At 45.2% G+C, this 19,895-nt stretch overlaps 1 protein-coding gene across 1 annotated transcript in view; it reads left to right on the plus strand.

Annotated features, from left to right (window-relative positions):
- The window catches only part of ADAP1 (ArfGAP with dual PH domains 1), a 103,297-nt gene extending 85,347 nt beyond the window's left edge, over positions 1–17,950 (plus strand). Inside the window, exons 7-11 of the mRNA XM_073362062.2 lie at positions 648–731; positions 4,129–4,191; positions 9,123–9,194; positions 11,424–11,652; positions 12,592–17,950. Of these exons, the coding sequence (XP_073218163.1) occupies positions 648–731; positions 4,129–4,191; positions 9,123–9,194; positions 11,424–11,652; positions 12,592–12,620 (477 nt within the window). The 3' untranslated portion in view covers positions 12,621–17,950. The remainder of the gene's footprint in view (positions 1–647; positions 732–4,128; positions 4,192–9,122; positions 9,195–11,423; positions 11,653–12,591) is intronic.
- The last annotated feature ends 1,945 nt before the right edge of the window (positions 17,951–19,895 follow it).

The following is a 19,895-nucleotide window of genomic DNA, read 5'->3' on the forward strand; positions in this document are numbered from 1 at the left end:
AGAAGAAATTGCTGACTACGCCCCATGTGTTAATGAAAACGGTTACTGCATAGTGTAGGCATGGCCATTGCCACCTGCATGCATATTTTTGTCCTGTACTCAAAGGATTAATGGTCATTCCATTATTTACAATAGAATATGAACTCTGTGCTGCAGAATGTTGCCAGGTCTTTCAAGCTGATCACTGCTGGCTGATGAAAGGGGGAAAATACTGAAGGAGCAAAACTTAACTTCTTTTTAAATAGAATACAGTGTTCAAAGAACACCATTGAGATGAATGTGAGAAATTCTGGGTAGTACAATTCAGCCATGGAAACTGAATTACATTCTAGATTTTGATTTAATTTTGTTTGTACCTTTAGGCTGCAATTCAGCAAAGCACTTGAGTACGTGCCTTAACTTGGGGCATGTGCTTAAGTCCATCCCTCTTCAGCAAAGCCCTTAGGCACACTTTGAGCTCCGTGGGGCTTAGGCATGTTTTTAAAATCTCTGCTTTTGCCTGGCCCTCCCTCTTCAGAACCACAACTCAGCTGAGCGCTGTTACCAGAGTCAAAATGATGGGAAAGACAAATCGGAGCAAAATCACCACAATGATCACTGTGTAGATTGTATGTTTGCTGACTCCAACCTCTCTTTTTCATGATCAGGAAACAGTGGATTGGTTCAATGCCATCCGTGCAGCACGGTTCCATTATTTACAAGTGGCGTTCCCTGGAGCTAGTGATGTCGATGTGAGTTTTTCCTAGTCATTTTTAGTATCTTGTTAACAAGCTGGAAGGCCTGGCGAGCGCTCGATTCTTCAAAGTGTGCTTTACAATTATTATGTTTAAATAATTTTACTGGGAACTAGAGTCCAGGTGCAACACCTGCTACTACGTCTAACCACAGAAACTGGGGTGGGGGGTGTACATTTTAATTCCTGCATTCTCAGTATTGTGCCAGATCCTGTTTCTGTGTTTGTAAAGTGCTGGTTGCTACAAAGCTGCTCAATTAAAACTGTTTAAAATAAAACGGTGAGGAGGAGATGTCTTACCAAAACCCGGCGTTCTGGCTGAGATCAAGAGCAGTATTGCTTTACAATTTGATGCAGCTTCTGTTGCAAGAGTCTGCCTTGCATTTGCTGGAGGCTGGAATTGATGATCTAGCTACAATTTGCAAGTATAGTCACAAAATATAGTATAATATTGGGATGAGTTACCTTTATAATGAGTTTATTACATTGTAGGTACACTGCAATTACAGTTTAATTACACTATGGTTTTGCTTTTAGATATGTGTAATTACCACTAATTCATATAATCACCAAGTTAACAACATGACTGAGTTATCCACTATTACCTCCTTGGTTTTATACCTAATACATGTATTTTAGAATCCACTTGCATTAACTAATAATTGTATGAACTAATGGTAATATTGGTACTGAAGAGCATCACCAGAGCATAATTACTCTGTACTTGCAGTGCAAATGCCACATAATTATAGCCACTGTAGTGTAATCTTTGTCTAATAAGACTTTTCCATCTCTAAGTACTTGATTCTGTTAAAATTTGTTTACACTGCCATATAAAATTCTCATGAAAATGCACAAGCCCTAAGCACAAAATGTTTTTGCCTGGCCAGTCGCATGATGATTAATGTTAGAAATCTGGTTGCTCTCCCAATACCATTGACAACAAAAGAAAAACTAACGAGATTTTACGTGCCCATCAAAATAAATGATTACCTGGTGGGGCTAGGTTGTGAGTAGAATTTTGGAAGCCTGGATTTATGACCTTGGAATGTAAAATTCCCGTATTTTTATGCTGGTGGAAAACTCTGTCAGACCTTATTGTTGTTTACACTAAGGCATCTTACAGTGGGTATTACTGGACTTTATACCCACTTTCAAGCTCCTTTCCATTGCTAAAGTGGTGTAAAGGGGCCTAGATGTAAATGAGAATCAGGCTGAGTGCTTCAGGAGACAGGTACTGTAGATATTTTGATGTAGACACAAGAACCACAAACTACACCTCTGAAGAAACCTGCAGCCTTTTATAATGTTTTAAGCTGGCCCATCCCTGCTATGTGAGGAAAGTCTGTGTCCAACAGGAAGGATTACACAAAAATACTGCACCCTGGATGCAACTTAGCATGATGCTTGGCGGCAAAGGGTTAAGAATCTTGAAGTGAAAAAGGTTCTTTCCAGTAAAGACAAAACTACTTTCTAAAAGCAGCTGGCTGCCAGTCTAAATACTGGAGATTAAGATATTCAGGATCTTTGCAAACTGGCTGTGGGATTCTCCAGGGTGCTTTTTATGTGATCACATAACCAGTTTATCAGAGCCTTTTGTTAGACAGAATTACATGTCTCAGGAATATAATTTTTAAAGCTTTGCCATAAATAACTTGTTTAAATGCGAGGCTGGGAGTGGGGGAAGGTGAGAAGTGTTTAATCAGTCCTGTCAGCTCCATTTGCTGGTGAGTCTCACTTTTCTTTTTAAAGAGCCTCACGCATCCATCTGCAGAGATCTCACAGCTAGCAGCTCATCTGCAGCAAGCATTTTTAAAAATAACCTAGGCCCTGTAATTATTGTCAAGTAGATCTCAGCAAAAGGGGAGTTCACAGACATGTGTAATAGCCTTTAAAGGCAGATGGCATATTAGAGCTTGTGGGTCTTCTGTATGAGCTTTTGGGTCATACTGATCTGAGAACAGAGGAGGAAAGGAGAAAACAACTGGGTGTCTGGGTCTCATACCTGATGTGAAAATGATCTGGGACCAGCTCTTAGGGGCCCAATCCTGCAGTCCTTACTCCAGCGAGTAGGTATGTTGGTGTCCCTGGGGCTACCTTCCTGTTCAAGGGTTTACAGAACCAGGCCCTGAGTTTTACTCAGCCCTTACTCCAGCAAAACACCCTTTGCGATGAGAACCTATCAAGTCGTGATGATCCCAACCCCATAGAAATGAGTGGGAGTTTTGGCACCGAGTTCAGTGGAAGCAGGACTGGGTTGAAGGACTTCATGAGTAATATCTGTAGGCCAGTTAACCATAAATGGGGCTGCCTAGAATGATCCGTCTCTTTACTTTAACCAGGTTGAATGTTTAAGGACATAGTGTAACTATCGAAGAGTGAGCCAGGGAACCCTGGCATGGCCCCAAAGCTGAGAGGCAGTGGGCATGGGAAACTGGGACCATCTCAGGGCATCCCTGGGGTCTGCTCCCTCCCCAAACCCAGGAGCAGGGATCATCTTTTCATTATGTGCATACAGCACCCAGCACGGTGGACCCTGACTGGGGCCTCTAGGTGCCACTGTAACACACGTAATGAATTATTAAATATTATCGCTACATCTTTGCATACAACCCCAGTTCTCATACTATCTGGGGACAACAGGCTCCTGGATTGCAACCTGATTTGGCTTTCTTTGAGATCAATGGGAGTTGTGTTGTTGACTTTAATGGGAGGCAGGATTAGGCCTCAGAGAGCTCTTAGGTAAGAATTTAACAACAGGGAGCTTCAAGTTAGATCCTAAATTCACAGTTTGGCATTTAAATAAGTGGCCTGATTTTCAAAAGCACTGAGACCCTGTAGTCCTCATGAAAGTCAGTGGAGCTAGTGAGTTCTCAGTACATGTGAAAACAAGGCCATTTATTTAGGTGCCAGACAATGGATAGACCTAACTTAAGGCCTCCAGTTCTGAATATTCTGACACACTCACCAGGTTTCAGAGCTCAAGCAGGAACATCTACACTGCTGTTTTTAGCCCCATAATGCGAGCCCGAGTCAGCTGACCTGCGCTCTGAGACTCGCAGTGGCTGGGTGTTTTGGGGGTTTTTTGCAGTGTAGTCATACCTGTATTACAAAGCTAACACGGGGTCAAAGAAGCTGAAAAATTCTTAGGGGAAGATGAGAGAACAATAGAAATAAATAAATCCACTTCAGTATGCCTTGAGACCAGTGTCATAAGCTGTCCCCAGCCTGCATGTGGGCCGGAGGTAACTCTTTCTCTTGGCATTTTTTTTCCCATAAACTCCCATTGAAATGATAACTGGGGGGCTATGGCATGACAGCACGTAAGCCTGTGTTTGTGACTAACATGCACTAACATTGTACTTTTTTTTGCTTTCTTATTTTGACAACTCTAGTTGGTGCCAAAGCTTTCTAGGAACTACTTGAAGGAAGGTTACATGGAAAAAACTGGGCCAAAGGTGGGACATGATGTATTTTGTCTTCATACCAAAAATGAGTTTGTTCTGTACTGAGTTGTAATCCACATAATGGGGGGGGGGGGCAGATATGCTTTGGGAGGGTTACTGTGTGAAATCCAGCCATGTACCAACACTTCAATGCCTTTGAATGTATCTCTTTGTTCTGCACCTCACCCTGGATTTTATATCCAAGTTTCTTGTGTTCTCCCCACTACCCACCCTTGTTTCCACTATTCATTGCACTTTCCTGTGTGCTTATAGTTTTGTAAGCGGGCTAGAGATAGCCTAAAGGTAACATTCACATTCCCCCATGCAATGCACGAGTAAAAGAACTTGGTGTGGGACTGAGAGATGGAACCTTTCTCTCCCTGCATCAGCCCCACATCAGAGGTAGTACATGCAACCTTTTCATATCACTGTTTCCCCACTACATGGTGTTCTGGACCAACGGATCCACCAGCTCAACCCCCTCACCGTGCTCCCAGCAAATCCCATGCACAGAGCCACTGTTGCTCGCTCCTTTGTAGTGCCTTTTCCCCTCTCTTGGAATGGAGTGCATGTGGCTGGCATGGCTGCAGAATGGGAGGTTCCCCTGCCCAGCTGGCAGCCAGGAAAAGGGGTGTCTGAAGGCATTCAAGGCCTCTGTGAAAGCACAAGGAGTTGCTGCGTACGTGGGAAATGCCCACGTCGCTGGATTCACTGCCAGTCTCAAACCAGGGAGCAGGTTTGGCTTTTCAGGCCCCTTTGTTAGCAAGTGAAAAAGAAAGAATAAAATCTCCTACTGTGCCAAGAATTGAGTAATGACTCTTCTCTTTGGGCTTTATATCCCTCTGGAGAAAAGGAAATGCTTCCGCTCTTGAAGCTGGACTCACACCTTTCCTGCCAACTAAATGCCCATTTTCACACTCTCTAGTACATGGACTAACCGCTTATGACTCAGAACCCCCTCTTCTCGGTAGCTATTATATGAGGTCACCTCCCCGCCCCCTGTTCATTAACACGGGAGTGCACAGCTGCAGTGGGGACACAATCAGGTGAAAGAGGAGCATTTTGAACAGTATAATCATCTCTTCATACATGGGTGAAATTCATCCCCATGTAGAGAGCTAGCACATGGCGTAAACACTGCTTAAGCCCACTAGGCATAGACTTCGTGCTGGCCTCTTCATAGTGGTAAATGTCATCTATGCATGAAGAAACCTTTAGGCCTGATCTGCACCTGGTTTTTGTACTGGTATCACTATGTCGCTTAGGGGTGGGATTTTTTACCATCATACTGGTACAACCCCTAGTGTGGACACTGTTATACCAGTATAAAGGTGCCTTATACCTATCAAGCTTATTCCCCTTCCCGTACTGGAATAAGCTGCATCAGTATAAGCACTCTGACACCAGTATCACTGCGTAGACACCAGGTACCAGTACCGCTTTAACGGATAGAAAGTGGTGCAACTATTGTGTGTAAACAAAGCCTTAAAAACCACTGGGTGAAAAGGAGAATGCCATAATTTATGGCAGGCCCTGGATATTAGTAATGTACGTACCATTGATTTTACATGATTTACATCTATTTTTTTAATGACTATTTCCCCTATCAGCTGCTGCATGTTATGGGGCCTAGCTTCCTAAAGAGCTACAGAGGATCTCCGTATGTAGCCCAGTTACGTGTTGGGAACTTCCCAGGGTTTTTCAGCATTTAGTGGGTGGAGGTTGAGTTCATCTTTTTAGACGCAGGAGCATTTCTTTAGCACTGTAGAACTCTGTTTCTTATTCTCTCTTAAAATTCTTTTTCTTCATTTTAAGGGGTGGGGGAGCAAGAGATTGTAGTTCACAGAACAGAAACATTTCAGAAACCAAGGCCTGATAAATTGGTTAGGGTCATTTTTGTTTCCTTCTGATGTCTATTCTGTGATCAGCCCTTATAGGACTGGGACACCCGTAATTAGCTCAACTGATAGCTACATGGGCAGGCCAGAGAGCTTCATAAAATGCATAATTTGTGTGACATGGAGCAGATTGCAGCCATCCACTTATATAATACAGAGCTGAGGTCTCCAGAGACTACAGATCCCAGCATGCAATTCTACAATTCAATGCACGTGGATGGCTGGGTTGAGAACATTCCATTCTGGGATCTGCAAGGTGCAGCTCCCTGTTAAAGATAAGGATGGTCACAGTCTGCTTTCTAGAACTCTGAGGGCCACATTTGACCTCCAGGCTATGCTTTGGGCCTCTTGTTTCAGGGACAGGCATTTGCCATCAGTCCGGTGACTCTCACACTTGCAGAGCAAACTGCCTTCAGTGTCAGCATCAGCCATTCCAGCACTCTGCAAATGACTGAGTGATGAGGCTCCTCAAACAGCAGTTAGCTTAGAAAAGCCCCGTCTCGTAGGCACTGAACTTTTTCCACTCCCACTCCACCCCGAGGCCCCATCAACATTCCACCCCCTCCACCAAGTCCCTGCCCTCGCTCCGCCTCATCCTGCTCCACCCCCTCCCAGAGGCTCTGCCCACCCACCACTCGCTCTCTGCCTCCCGCAAGCCCCTTCTCAAGCCACCAAACAGGTGTTTGGCTGATCGGAGGTGCCTCCAAACAGCTGTGGCTGGTGGGTGCTGTTTTTCCCCAGCACTCTCAGAGTCAGCACCTCTGCCCTGTCTTCATTTCTAATAGAGGTAAATGGGGCATTCCAAGAAAAAGCACAATCCTATCCTAAACAAACCAGCCCTGCTGGAGATTTAGAGCTGCAAGGGCCATGACATACCTGGACCAATTTAGATATCTGCTAATCCGATAAAAACACCAGCCAATCATAAGATTCCCAGACCTTCTAGAATTCAGTGGGATCAGCTGGTAAATTGACTGATGGTGACAAATCCACTGAAATTAATGAGGCCAGTAGCCTGGCAGTTTACTGCCTGTGCTAAAATATAGGGATCTCAAACTCCTGGGTTGGTCAGGTGCTGGAGGCTCTGCTGTTGGAATGGAGGAAGCATCTTATGCCATTCTCCAGCACTCCTTTGGCTATTATAGGAATAGCACTCACATACTGACAGGGAGGAACAGCTCTCAGAGTGTGAGGAGCTGGAAGGAGGGAGGTAAAAAAGCTTAAAGGCAACCTGCACTGGGGAAAAAAACTGGTTCATGTCTTGGTTTTTTTTTTTTTTAATTCTCTATAAGGTACAAATATGGCCTTGAGTGGATTTCCATTCCCTACCCCTCCACACACAGCCTGTCCCCAAAGCAGAAAATTTGAGGGTTCTGCTTGCTTTTTGTGTGAGAAATTCAGGTCTTTTCTACAACTTCTCTTGAGGTCTGAACTTCAGCAACCTGTGTTGCTATGAGACCCTGAATCTATTTACACTGGAAAATCAGGGGCTGTGGGACAGGAGGTAGCAGCTAATCATAGAATCATAGAATATCAGGGTTGGAAGGGACCCCAGAAGGTCATCTAGTCCAACCCCCTGCTCGAAGCAGGACCAATTCCCAGTTAAATCATCCCAGCCAGGGCTTTGTCAAGCCTGACCTTAAAAACCTCTAAGGAAGGAGATTCTACCACCTCCCTAGGTAACGCATTCCAGTGTTTCACCACCCTCTTATTGAAAAAGTTTTTCCTAATATCCAATCTAAACCTCCCCCACTGCAACTTGAGACCATTACTCCTCGTTCTGTCATCTGCTACCATTGAGAACAGTCTAGAGCCATCCTCTTTGGAACCCCCTTTCAGGTAGTTGAAAGCAGCTATCAAATCCCCCCTCATTCTTCTCTTCTGCAGGCTAAACAATCCCAGCTCCCTCAGCCTCTCCTCATAACTCATGTGTTCCAGTCCCCTAATAATTTTTGTTGCCCTTCGCTGGACTCTCTCCAATTTATCCACATCCTTCTTGAAGTGTGGGGCCCAAAACTGGACACAGTACTCCAGATGAGGCCTCACCAATGTCGAATAGAGGGGAATGATCACGTCCCTCGATCTGCTCGCTATGCCCCTACTTATACATCCCAAAATGCCATTGGCCTTCTTGGCAACAAGGGCACACTGCTGACTCATATCCAGCTTCTCGTCCACAGTCACCCCTAGGTCCTTTTCCGCAGAACTGCTGCCTAGCCATTCGGTCCCTAGTCTGTAGCTGTGCATTGGGTTCTTCCGTCCTAAGTGCAGGACCCTGCACTTATCCTTATTGAACCTCATCAGATTTCTTTTGGCCCAATCCTCCAATTTGTCTAGGTCCTTCTGTATCCTATCCCTCCCCTCCAGCGTATCTACCACTCCTCCCAGTTTAATCAAACTGCTTACTGTATTTTTCACTCCACTGATGAAGTGGGTTATAGCCCACGAAAGCTTATGCCCAAATAAATGTGTTAGTCTCTAAGGTGCCACAAGGACTCCTCGTTGTTTATGCTACGATGGTGTCTCTTTCTCCTTGAAACATATGTCCCAAGGCATTTGTTCATCATAAGGTGCATGGGGTCATTCCCCCCCCCCAATCTAATGACTTTACACATGTATAAAGCAGCGAATACTGTACCTAAAAGACCCACAGTGTGAGAAATGTTGATAAGGAGGAACGGTGAAACAGCAGTGCCAGGGTGCAGGGAGGCACCGGCTGGGTGGTGGAGGAGAGGATATAAATGTATCTTAAAACGACTGACAGATTAGCCTGTCAATTCTCCCTCCCTAAAACTCCTATTGAAATGAATGGCCCTGTTGTACTGGGAAGTATTATAAGTATTGTCACCCATTGGCAGATAATAGCCACTCGGTGCTTAAGTTAGTGCAGAACCTGCCCTTTCTGAACTGACTGAGTACGTCTCTCCCACCAGAACTACCTTGAACAACACCAGTGCCCCGTAAATTCCCTCAACTTCTCTCTTTAGAAGTGAGCCGGGTTTTCCTTTGCCTTTGCTCAATCACTTTTTCCCCCCAACTCTTTAGCAAACGGAAGGTTTCAAGAAGCGATGGTTCACCATGGACGACCGAAGGCTCATGTATTTCAAAGATCCTCTGGTAAGGCAAAGGCGTTTGAGCTCCACGCACGTCTGCATGGAATAGCCTGTAACAGAGTTTGGTCTAATTTGGGAGTAACGTGAAAATACTTGGGGCAGGTTGTTCGACTTTTGTCCAAAGCCCAGTGCACAATAGCCTGGTTCACAGTTCGTCACCGAAATATCCAGGAACCCCTATTTAAATGGCTGTAAACAAGTCCCATCCCAATCTTTATTTCCTTCACCAGATTTTTCTTTCCCTCGGCCCTTTTGCAGGGCTTTTCGGTGCTTTGTTGCCATCGGGGCTGGGATTGGTAAAGAATTTCACTTGCCCAGTTCCACTGGGTCCCTCACTGCATGAGGCTTCTTTGAAAATCCCAAACTAAAATCGTTGCCAGTAATTAACATTACCATGGTAGTCACAATATTAATTAATATTACCACTGAGAGGAAGGATGGGCCATGGTTAGGGCATTCAGCTAGGACTTGGGAGACCTACTGTGCCACAGGCTTATTGTTTGACCTTGGGCAATTCACTTAGCCCCCCTATTCCTTGGGGTGTGTCTACAATGGAGCTGGCTCAGGTACACATACCCATGCTAGCTCTGATCGAGCTAGTGTGCTAAACATAGCAGTGTGGCTGCAGCAGTGCAAGCAGCAGGACAGGCTAGCTGCCCTATGTACATATGTAGGGCTTCAGATGGGATTGTACTTGGCTAGCCTTAGACCAAATGCCCCCCCCACATTTGTTAAACTTTTGAATATCTTAATTTTTTATTGCATTTGTAGCCCATTTCATGACTTTGATGCACGATTTGCATGCCTGATTTATCCCTGTCCTACAAGACGATAAATTTGCACACTAGGATCTGTAAATCTGCCAACCTTGTGCCCCACAAGCCCAGCACCCCAGGCAGTCGCGTGGCTCACCTGCCCCTAAGTCCGGCCCTGGGGCTAGCTTGACTCACCACTCACACAGCCGTGGCTACACTGCTCTTTTTGGCTGGGGTCTGTGTACCACAGCTGGAAATTACACCTCAGGATCCAGTGTAGACATACCTTTAGTTTCCCATCTGTAAAATGGGGGCAATAGTGCTGCCCTACCTATGGGAATGCGGCCCACATAAGATAGTTAGACAGATGTTTATACTAAGCACCAAGCTGTAAAGATTTTAATGTTGACCATGGGACCTTTCAAAGCACTGTGAAAACACTCATCTTCACCTCATTCTTCCAGTGTAGGCATGATGATTATTATCCCCTCAAAGGGCCTGGTTCTGATCTCATTCCACTGGAGTCACTTCTCATTTATTCCAGTGTGTGATCAGAATCAGGCCAACAGTGATTTAAGTAATTTGATGAGTGCCTCATATCAAATCAATGGCAGAGCTGGGATTAGAATTCAGGGCTCCTAATCTCATGATCTAAGCAACTGGCCACCCACCTTTTTCTCTTTTGTCTTGATTGACATGTCTGGTAAGAGAATAATTGCCACACAATCAGACCTTTATAATAGTACATGCAGTGTTTCCATTTCACTGGAATTAATGACACCAAAGATTATATACCAGAGAGAGAGAGATTTCTATCTTGCAGGCTAGAAAAATATCAAGCTGAAAAATTTAAAATGCAGCAAGGAACATGCAGGTTAAATGGTTGGAAAACTTCAAAAATAGAAGAGTCTGGGATTGGGGCAAGCTCCTGAGAGGCTGCAGAATCCCTGGACCCAGTCCTCAGCTGGTGTAAAGCGAAAGAACCCCACTGAAGGCAGGGAGGCAGTGAAATCAGAAATCAATGGAATTGTGATGATTTACATCATCTGAGGATCTGACCCACTGTCTCTTGGAGTTGATACTTACTAATGAGGAGTTTGGGGGGTGAGAGGTTAGAAGGATAGAGGCAGTAGCAGGTCTCTCTCTCAGAATGAGGTCAAAGCACAAAATGTGTGTGGATTTAGAAGTTTGGGGGTGGGGGATGTGTGGAATCCAGGGGTGTGGTTTGGCTCATTATTAAGTAGGAGCTACAGTATTTGCAAAACTGAAATCTTGTGGATTTCAAACACCTCTAATCTTTGTGGGTGTTTGACCTTGGGAATTTGCTTCGTAGACCTCTCTCGCTGTTTTCTGTTGATGGGAGTGCTGGAGGCTGTGCAGGGAGAACGCTAACGTTAGTTTGCTGCATGATCCGTATTCCACATCACCTTGACAAGCAACTTTGAAAGGGCTCTGAATCATTTATTTATATCTTGTAGGATGCCTTCGCTAGAGGGGAAGTATTTATTGGGAGCAAGGAAAACAGCTACAAGGTCCTGGAAGGACTCCCACCATCCACCCAGGGAAATCACTGGCAGTATGGGATAACCATTGTGACCCCAGACAGAAAATTTCTCTTTGCTTGTGAGACAGAAAGTGATCAGCAAGAATGGATTACAGCTTTTCAGAAAGTCATAAGCAGGCCAATGCTGCCTCAGGAATATGCAGGTAAGTTACCCTGCCAGACTGAGACCCCTGGAGAATTAAGGCCTCCATTTATCCACCATACGTTAGAGAATGGGGAGACTGAAGGAGAGACAGAGCCTTTCACCTCTAAATCAAATCTAGTCTGTATGGGAAGTCCTTACCATCTGCTGTGTGTTCTGTAGCTTATGCAAAATGTGTCCATTTCCTAGTAGATAGTTGTCCACATCAATGGGACAATAGCAGTCCCTTAGGCCCATCCTTTGTCTTCTTGTCTTTAAGGATTGTAAACTCTTCAGGGCAGGGTCTTTCTCTCCCTATGTTTATGTGCAGTGGGGCACAATGGGGCCTTGATCACAGTTGGGGTCTTTATCTGCTACTGTAATAATAATGATCCCCATCACCACCACTATCAACAGTATCGGCAGGCTGAGGAAACCTACCCTCTCACTCCTGGAGGTGGTGCTGCCAGTCTAGAGTGGAGGCCCTTGGTAGGCACAGCATAGGGGAAGCTCTATTATGCTCTAACCTTTCTCTGTGCCAGCCTCTGGCACTATGAACATGGTATTCAGTTGAAGTTAAAAAAGAGTTTATAAGTAACCTTTCATGGGAATCCACTTAAGTGCACATAAACTTGATTTTTAACAGTTAAGTGCTGGCAGATCAGTGTAGACGAGGATGTGTCGTGTTCAGTATCTTGTGAACCGATTATCAGTAAACTCTTCTGGGATCAGGGTTTAGCCACAACTAGCTGACTCCATGGTGAACACCGTTTGTCCTTGTCTACGCGCTGTATCGGAGAACTTGACTCTTTGCAGTCGTGTTCTAAGACAACAACATTCACGCCGCTCGTTCAAAGCTGAACCCGGCCGGTGGATTGGATTACAGAGGGTTGCGTGATAACCCATGTTCTAACATCCATTGTATTGTCATTTTCGGTTGGTTTTTTTTTTTTCATTTCAGTGGAAGCCCATTTCAAGCATAAACCTTAGCTGGGACTGTCGGAGCAGACGCAAGGAATGAGATTATGTTTACAACACAAGATGGTTTTATTTGAAATGTTAAAAAAAAAGAAAAGAAAATTAGAAACCAGTCATTCACTTAATCCTGCTGGAAGCCAAGAAGTCAGCGGCAAACATCACATAGAAGCTGCTGGGCCATAGCAAAAACAAACCGTGCACTTCTCTAGGTAGGCGCTGCAGGGATCTTGTTTACAGCACTACCTAATGCTCGTCCATAGGCTACACGTCCATGTGCCACCATTTTGTGTATCTTACTCCATTAGGTAAAGAATTACCACAAACGCCTGAGCATGTTGTCAGCGTAGTAGACTCTGAATAATGTGCACCAGGATGCCCCTGGGTCTGTGCTAACTTGTAATAATAACACAACCCAGTCCAGAGTGGTCCAGAATGCTTGTGAAACAAATTTGGTTGTATTCCTTAAGTAGCATTTCACAGGGTATTGATGATTGACTTGAAAACATCAGTGGCACCTCCCAAAGGTATGGTGTGCTTGATAGTCTGCAAACATGGTCAATGGCTAGAAATAACTGATGCAAAACATCCCATGGAATATGGAAATGAGCAACTTAGCTCTTGATGAGAAGAGAAGAAAAAGCGCTTCCTATTATATCTCTCATATATAGACCTCTTCAAAAACCAGTTATACTAATGACAACTGGGTTTTGGCTACCTGCCTTTTATCTTCTGTAATGATTCAATAGTTTAGATCAGGAATGGTTCTAATTTGGTCCTCGTTTTTCAGATCTGAACTTTCCCAACATTCTGGAGAGTCTGGACCTGGTATTGTCACAGGGGTAAATTTGTGAAGTTCTGATCCGACACTGAAGTCTCTCAAAGTTCACATCTCTGGCCTTGCTCTCAGTCTCTAGTTTAGACACATTAGTCTTTGGGATACCTTTGGGATACCTGGCGGGGCCAGGGTATTTGAATTCAACAGGGTTTTCCCTGATGAACTCACTGTCCCAACTCTCTTTTTACAAAGCATTTTCTCATCTCCCAAGAGATCATGAAGTCCTAACAGAATATAGAGCACAATCTTAAAACACAGAGTAAAAAACCCCATTGTCTTTAAGTGAAGGAAATGATAAATTATAACCAGAAAGGAGAGTTTGAAATTAGCGGTGACGCATCAGAAAGGAGTATAATATGCTCTGTGGTATGGATGGTGCAAATGCTTTAAAAAGCAAGTAACATAAATACTGCTTTTTAGGTGCTTAAATTAAGGTTCCCAATCGTAAATTGCCTCTGTGTTATTCCATACAGACAGTGTATTCTGGATAGGGTCTCAGATGCTTCCTTTTTTATTCTGTTTGGTGGTTAAGTGACTAACTGTTTTGCTTTTGTTCAAAGTGTGATGATGAGGAAATGATTTGCTAAGACATTTTATTGATGCCAAAGGCTTAGGGGAGCATTCTCCTCACACCATAGTGTGGCTAACTGTTGGATTAAGTATCACTCCCAGCAAAGAGCTTTCACTGACATCCAGGATTCTGGTGTCAGAGATATGCAGCGTACCTTGGAGAAATGAACATAGCCCACACTTTGAACAGAATCCATTAAAGACTTGATCCTGCATCTCTTGCACAATGGAAGTGCTTTTGGGTTCCAATCGGGGGGTAAGGAATGCAGGATTGGGGGTATATTTCGGGCATGATTTAAAGTATGACTCGGTGCAGATGCGCATGCCAATTGCACAGATCACTCCTTCGAACAATTCCTTCTGTGTTGCCAGTGCCTGTCCATGACCTTAACATGCTATCTTGGCATTTCTTTAGATGTGGAGAGGCTGAGCTGAATGAGGTACTAGCCAAAACAAAGGGCTCTATTCATAGCAGGTCCAGCTAGTTGTCTTTACAGTGCATTGCAGAAGCACACCATGACTTGAAGAATATTGCATGTGTACTTCCTCGGAAGCTCAGACAAAATGGCATTTTGAAATAGTTCGGCTTCCGTGGTCTTGTGATGTGTAAATGTTGCTAATGACTCATTCTCAAGCTATCATAAAGGTGAATTTATAAATAAATTGATGTAATGTAAGTGACCGTCACACCTTGTAAGTAATGCTAACTTTATGTAGGCTAGTTTCAAATGGGATTTTAAAAAGAAATCCGTGGGGTTGGCCTCTTTAGCTGCTTATCAAAGTGCACATCCAGGAAGTGTCCGTGACTGACAAAAAAATGTCAGCTCAGAGAAATCCCACAATGACCGTGGCGTGTGTCCGCAGGAACAATGTAGGCCTAAACAGTGAAGTGTGAGAATTCAGCATTTGGAGTCAGATGATAAGCACACACAAAAAGTTACTGTCCTTCAGCTGGGCACATGCAACCCTGGTCCTGTTTGCAGGGCATCATGGGTCTAATTATAGTTCAGAGCTTTCCAGTTTACTCCCAAGAGAAAACATTGCACAAAAGCAGGGGGGATTGAGCAATACCCTCCTAGTGCATCTGCATGTTGCTATTTCCATGCTGGGATGGGACGCAATAGTGAGATGAGCTTTGAAATACATACTTCCCGTCCAGGACCATACATCTCCTCATGACCACGTTCCATGGCCTCAGACCTGTCAGTGTATGTTGGGTTTTTATATCTTCTCAGGTCACACTTGAGCAATGATCCCCGTTATTTATTCAGCCCAGTTCAGAGGCCCAGCATGAAAGTTATGCACTACTTATGTCCAACCTTGAGGACTTAAGCAATGCATAGGGCTTCTGTGGGCCCTCTGCACAAGGGTAGATTTCATTGTAAGTGCACTGAGAGCTTTGCTAAGTCATAGTAGAAGGAAGCATGGAGCCTGAGCGGGAAAGGAACAGACAAAGAGTACATCTACTCTGCAAAAACCGGCAGACCTGCGGCAGTCAGTTTCAGAACCCAGAGAGCTGACTTGGGCTCCTACTACAGGGCTAAAAATAACAGCGTAGATGCACAGGGCTCTGAGACCAATATCCCCTTGCTGGGTTTCAGAGTCTGGTGCTCCAGACCGAGCCTGGACATCTAAACTGCTATTTTTAGCCCCGTAGTGTCAGCCACGAAAGCCTAAGTCAGTTGACCTGGGCTCTGAGACTGGCTACTGCAGGCCTTTTTTGTACAGTGTAACCCACCCAGACAGTCTAGTGGGGAAAGACAATTAAGAAGGGGGACAGAGAAAAATTTCACTGAAAAGGTAGATCCAGAAACGAGCAAGGCCACCCAGCCAATCTTTTGCGGGTGCTCTTCTATCTTTGCCAAAATAAACACTTCATAAACATGAATCATATACCAGTGAATTTCTCTCTCTGCCTTGAACAGCATCCAGCACAGCAACAAATCAGAGGAGGAGGTGGTGAGCCCTCCCCCAAGGATTTAGCCCTCTGATGGGTACAAAATGACACCATTTGACTGGTTTAGATTTGATATTCAGAGTTGGCTGACGTTTGTGGGCCTCCCAGAGGCTGTGAGGAGGGTGTGTTGAAAGGCAAGGAGATGGGGGGACCTGGATGCGGGAGGGGGTTCCAGGGGGCAGTGTGGAAAAATTTAGTGAGAGAGAGACAAAGCAGGTAGCAAGGCAGGATGAATGGGTGGTGTAATGTAAGGGTGGGGAGCCTGTGGAGAATGCAGATCCCACCCCCACAATGCTAGACCGTGAGCTGAGGAGCCTCGCTGCCCAGAACACACTGGGGTAGCACACTTAGACATCTGTGGAGACTTCACCTACGGGGGGAGGGTGACGCCCATGGCCTGGAGCAGGAATCCACCTGTGTACATGGTGCTGGAATTGGGCCTGTTGTTCTCCAGGGCTGCAGTCCAGTCCATTATATGTCAAATTAAGTGGGGCCTCCTGGTAAACGGGCCTTGGCTCAGCAAAAATGTAGACAGTCCTGCCCTAGAAAGTCAACAGATTCTCTCGAGCTATCTCATATTCATTTCTTTCTAGCTCATCTCACTTACGTGGTGCCCCTACCTGTGGCATTTGAGCTGGACCATGGGGAGCATTATTGAGCCTCATTCACTGTAGAATGAGCTCATTCAGCTCATTCAGCTGTAGACCATCTGGCCAGTGGCAGGGTTAAAAATAGGAGGCCTAGCTCTCAGTTACACCAAGGCCGTTTTATACTGCTCTGTGGAGCTACCTTAAAAGGCCTCCCTGAAAACACGACAGGGCCTCCGTGGCTCGTATAGACCTCGGCACCAGTCCACCTTCCCCAGCATAAAGAGTGTGGCAGGGCTGTGGCAAGAGAACGGTACACTATCGCTATTCTCTGCTTACCTGGGCCAGAGGGGCCCATGAAAAGTAGAGTGCAAGCCTTGAGGCTGCTCTAACTTGCACCCAGGGCTGGCTCCAGACCACAAAGGTGGCATGAAGCTAAGTTCCCCTCCACCAAGCACAAGAACAAAGTAATGGAGCATGGGGATATGTAGGAGACAGCCACCAGCTTCCTCCTGAGGCTGCCATGATGGTGAAACCAAGTCAGTCCCAGTGATTTTTTTTTTAAACTGGATAGAGTGACTCTGTCCTTAACCCTGACCACACTTTCCTTACATATTTTGTGAGGATGGAGGGAGAGGGGTCTTTTTAATGACATCCTAAGCTTGTGCCAAGAGCCCTGCATGAATGAATTGTCACAAGAATCAAAGTTTTTTGGTAAACAAATATTGCACTCCACGAAGGGTCACCATGACAGATTTACTTGCCGTAAGTATTCATTATCAGTCTGGTCCAGAGAAGACTCCCCTCCCTCCTGGGGATGGGCGGGGGGTCTTAGTTCAGTTATTTTGTGTCACTCAGTTGTGAAAAGAGCTGAATTGGTTTAGTGGGGGTGGCGGGGGAGGGGATGGAATCCAGCTTGAGGCATGAGATTTGATCTTTCCAGTTCTTTTATACTGATAGGTCCAGCACAAACAGTTTGACCCATTGTATCCTATACATTCCTTCACAGCTCCTTGGCCGACATCAGGTTTGCCCGTGCTACAAACTGGCTGTTGCACTTTTTTAACTATAATTCTCTTTATTTTATTTGTCAAAAGCTGCTTAAAGTGACATTTCAACAGAGTTGCAGAAAATGGTGATTAAAGGAAGTCTTGGAATGTCCGGGTGGATATAATGGGTATTAGTACTGTACATAACATGTTTTGAATTTTTACCTGAACTGATGAAACATGTCCACTTAAATAATGGAACAATACATTTGAGTATCAAATGCATTTCTTAAGTTAGTGTTTGTAAACTGAAATCCATCATGTCAGTTGTACACATTTGTTATGTCACTGGTAATAAAACGGTGGTACTAAATGGCATTCAAACCAATAAATTATTATGTCAAATCAATGGAACATGTGTCCTGTTAAGTCTGTGACACAGGTGAGATGAAAGAAAATATGACCTGTACATATCTATTAGGTCGGTCTTAATGTACAGCATCCAGTTAGAGGACAACTGTATTTCTCACAGAGGATAGTAATGAGCCTTTCAGAGTAACAGCCGTGTTAGTCTGTCTTTGCAAAAAGAAAAGGAGGACTTGTGGCACCTTAGAGACTAACCAATTTATTTGAGCATGAGCTTTCGTGAGCTACAGCTCACTTCATCGGATGCATACCGTGGATGTTACCGTTAATGTCTTCTGCAGTTTCCACGGTATGCATCCGATGAAGTGAGCTGTAGCTCACGAAAGCTCATGCTCAAATAAATTGGTTGGTCTCTAAGGTGCCTCAAGTCCTCCTTTTCTTTTAGTAATGAGCCTGTTATTCTTATCAATGATGTGTAGTTGTGTAGGAGCCTTTGTCACGGCCCGGAACCCCACCGGGCTAGGCACTGGACCGTACTTACTGTCACGTGCAGGAGGAGCCACTGCGGCTGTGACAGTGTTGGCATTTTACAAGCTAATGAGAGTTGGGCCTGGTTAATACTTAGATGGGAGCAAATGTAAAGGACTGCCGCAAGTGGTGGTGAAGATTCAGGGAACGGGCTCTTCCTCCCACTGAGCCTCGACTGAACTGTGGCCATGGGTGGTGGAATGAGGCTCCAGGCTGCCTTTTTCATGAGCGCTGCTGCCTTTAGCAAACGTGGTCGGTCCAGAGCCCAGGCCCCCCCTTTCCGCCTGAGTTACACTTAAAAGAACTCTTTGGCCAGTATAAGCCGTCTCTCTGCGAGGAGGATTTACATGTCTAGCCATGCCAGGAGCCCTTCGTAAAGCAGAGTCTTCAAAAGCGTGGGGCTGGTAAAATTCCAGTTTGGGTAATTAGTGCGTGGAGTGCTGCAGCTCAGCAGTGTTAAACTCCTATTGCCCAGAAGTGGTTGCGTTTCAGTAAACTGATTCCTGTCTGTGCATATGACCATACTTATAACGTGACAGTGCTGAGGGATAAAAGGCGTGCCGTGCCGTGCCGTGCCGTGCCGTGCCATGAATTGTCTCCAAAACGCAGTATTTGAACCCCCACCTATCTCAGCAAAAGCAAGCACTCGCAGAAACCATGAGAGGGTCAGGTCTGCCAAGCCAAATGCAAGGCTCATGGCTGGCTAAGGACATGCATGCATATTCGGTGCATGAGCTTTGTTGCATAAATGCTTGAGACTAGCCTTTTTGGCACATCAGGCAAAAGTGGGTAAAAATACTAATGCATGATTCCACAGCACCATGTTGCCCCCTCCCCTGAGTGTCGTTTAGGAAGGCCTGACTTCCACCAAGTAAAACCACGCTAGTCAAAGCTGGGGGGCTAGCACCCTCCTCACCTGGCCCCCAGTATGCCCTTTTCAGTGCCATTTCCCCCACAATAATGGAAGGCAGCCTATTCCCCATAACTGAATAGCTTGCTTTGCTAATTTGCAGTTTGTCAAGTGGCGGGAGGGGGCAGGGGGAGGTTGGGGGGTGATTAATACAATTGACTCAACCACCATGACTTGCTTTTCAGTAGAAAGTTTTCCTTCCTTTCTGAAAGCCGGTTCTGGGGAAGATGCCAGGAAAGGTCATTCACGACCCTGAAGCAGTGGCATTAGAATGCCTCGTTCCCTCAACCCCAGCGTGTAATGGACGCCTGCGAAGTGGTACATGTATTCGTGTACATGTGGCACATGTATTAGAAGCTGGCACTAGTATTCGTGCGAGAGGCAAAGCTTTACATAAAGAGAAATGTAATGGCAGCTACTCCTATTGGTCCAACAGGAGCAAATGCCCCCTGGGGGAAGGAACATCGGCTTCTTCTGGATCTCAGGCAGCATGGGGTAGTGCGTCAGTGCTTAGCTTTAAGTGATGCTAATTAGTTCTTTGCTGT

This window comes from Lepidochelys kempii, chromosome 10 (genome assembly GCF_965140285.1).
Source record: "Lepidochelys kempii isolate rLepKem1 chromosome 10, rLepKem1.hap1, whole genome shotgun sequence".
Taxonomy (NCBI): domain Eukaryota; kingdom Metazoa; phylum Chordata; order Testudines; family Cheloniidae; genus Lepidochelys; species Lepidochelys kempii.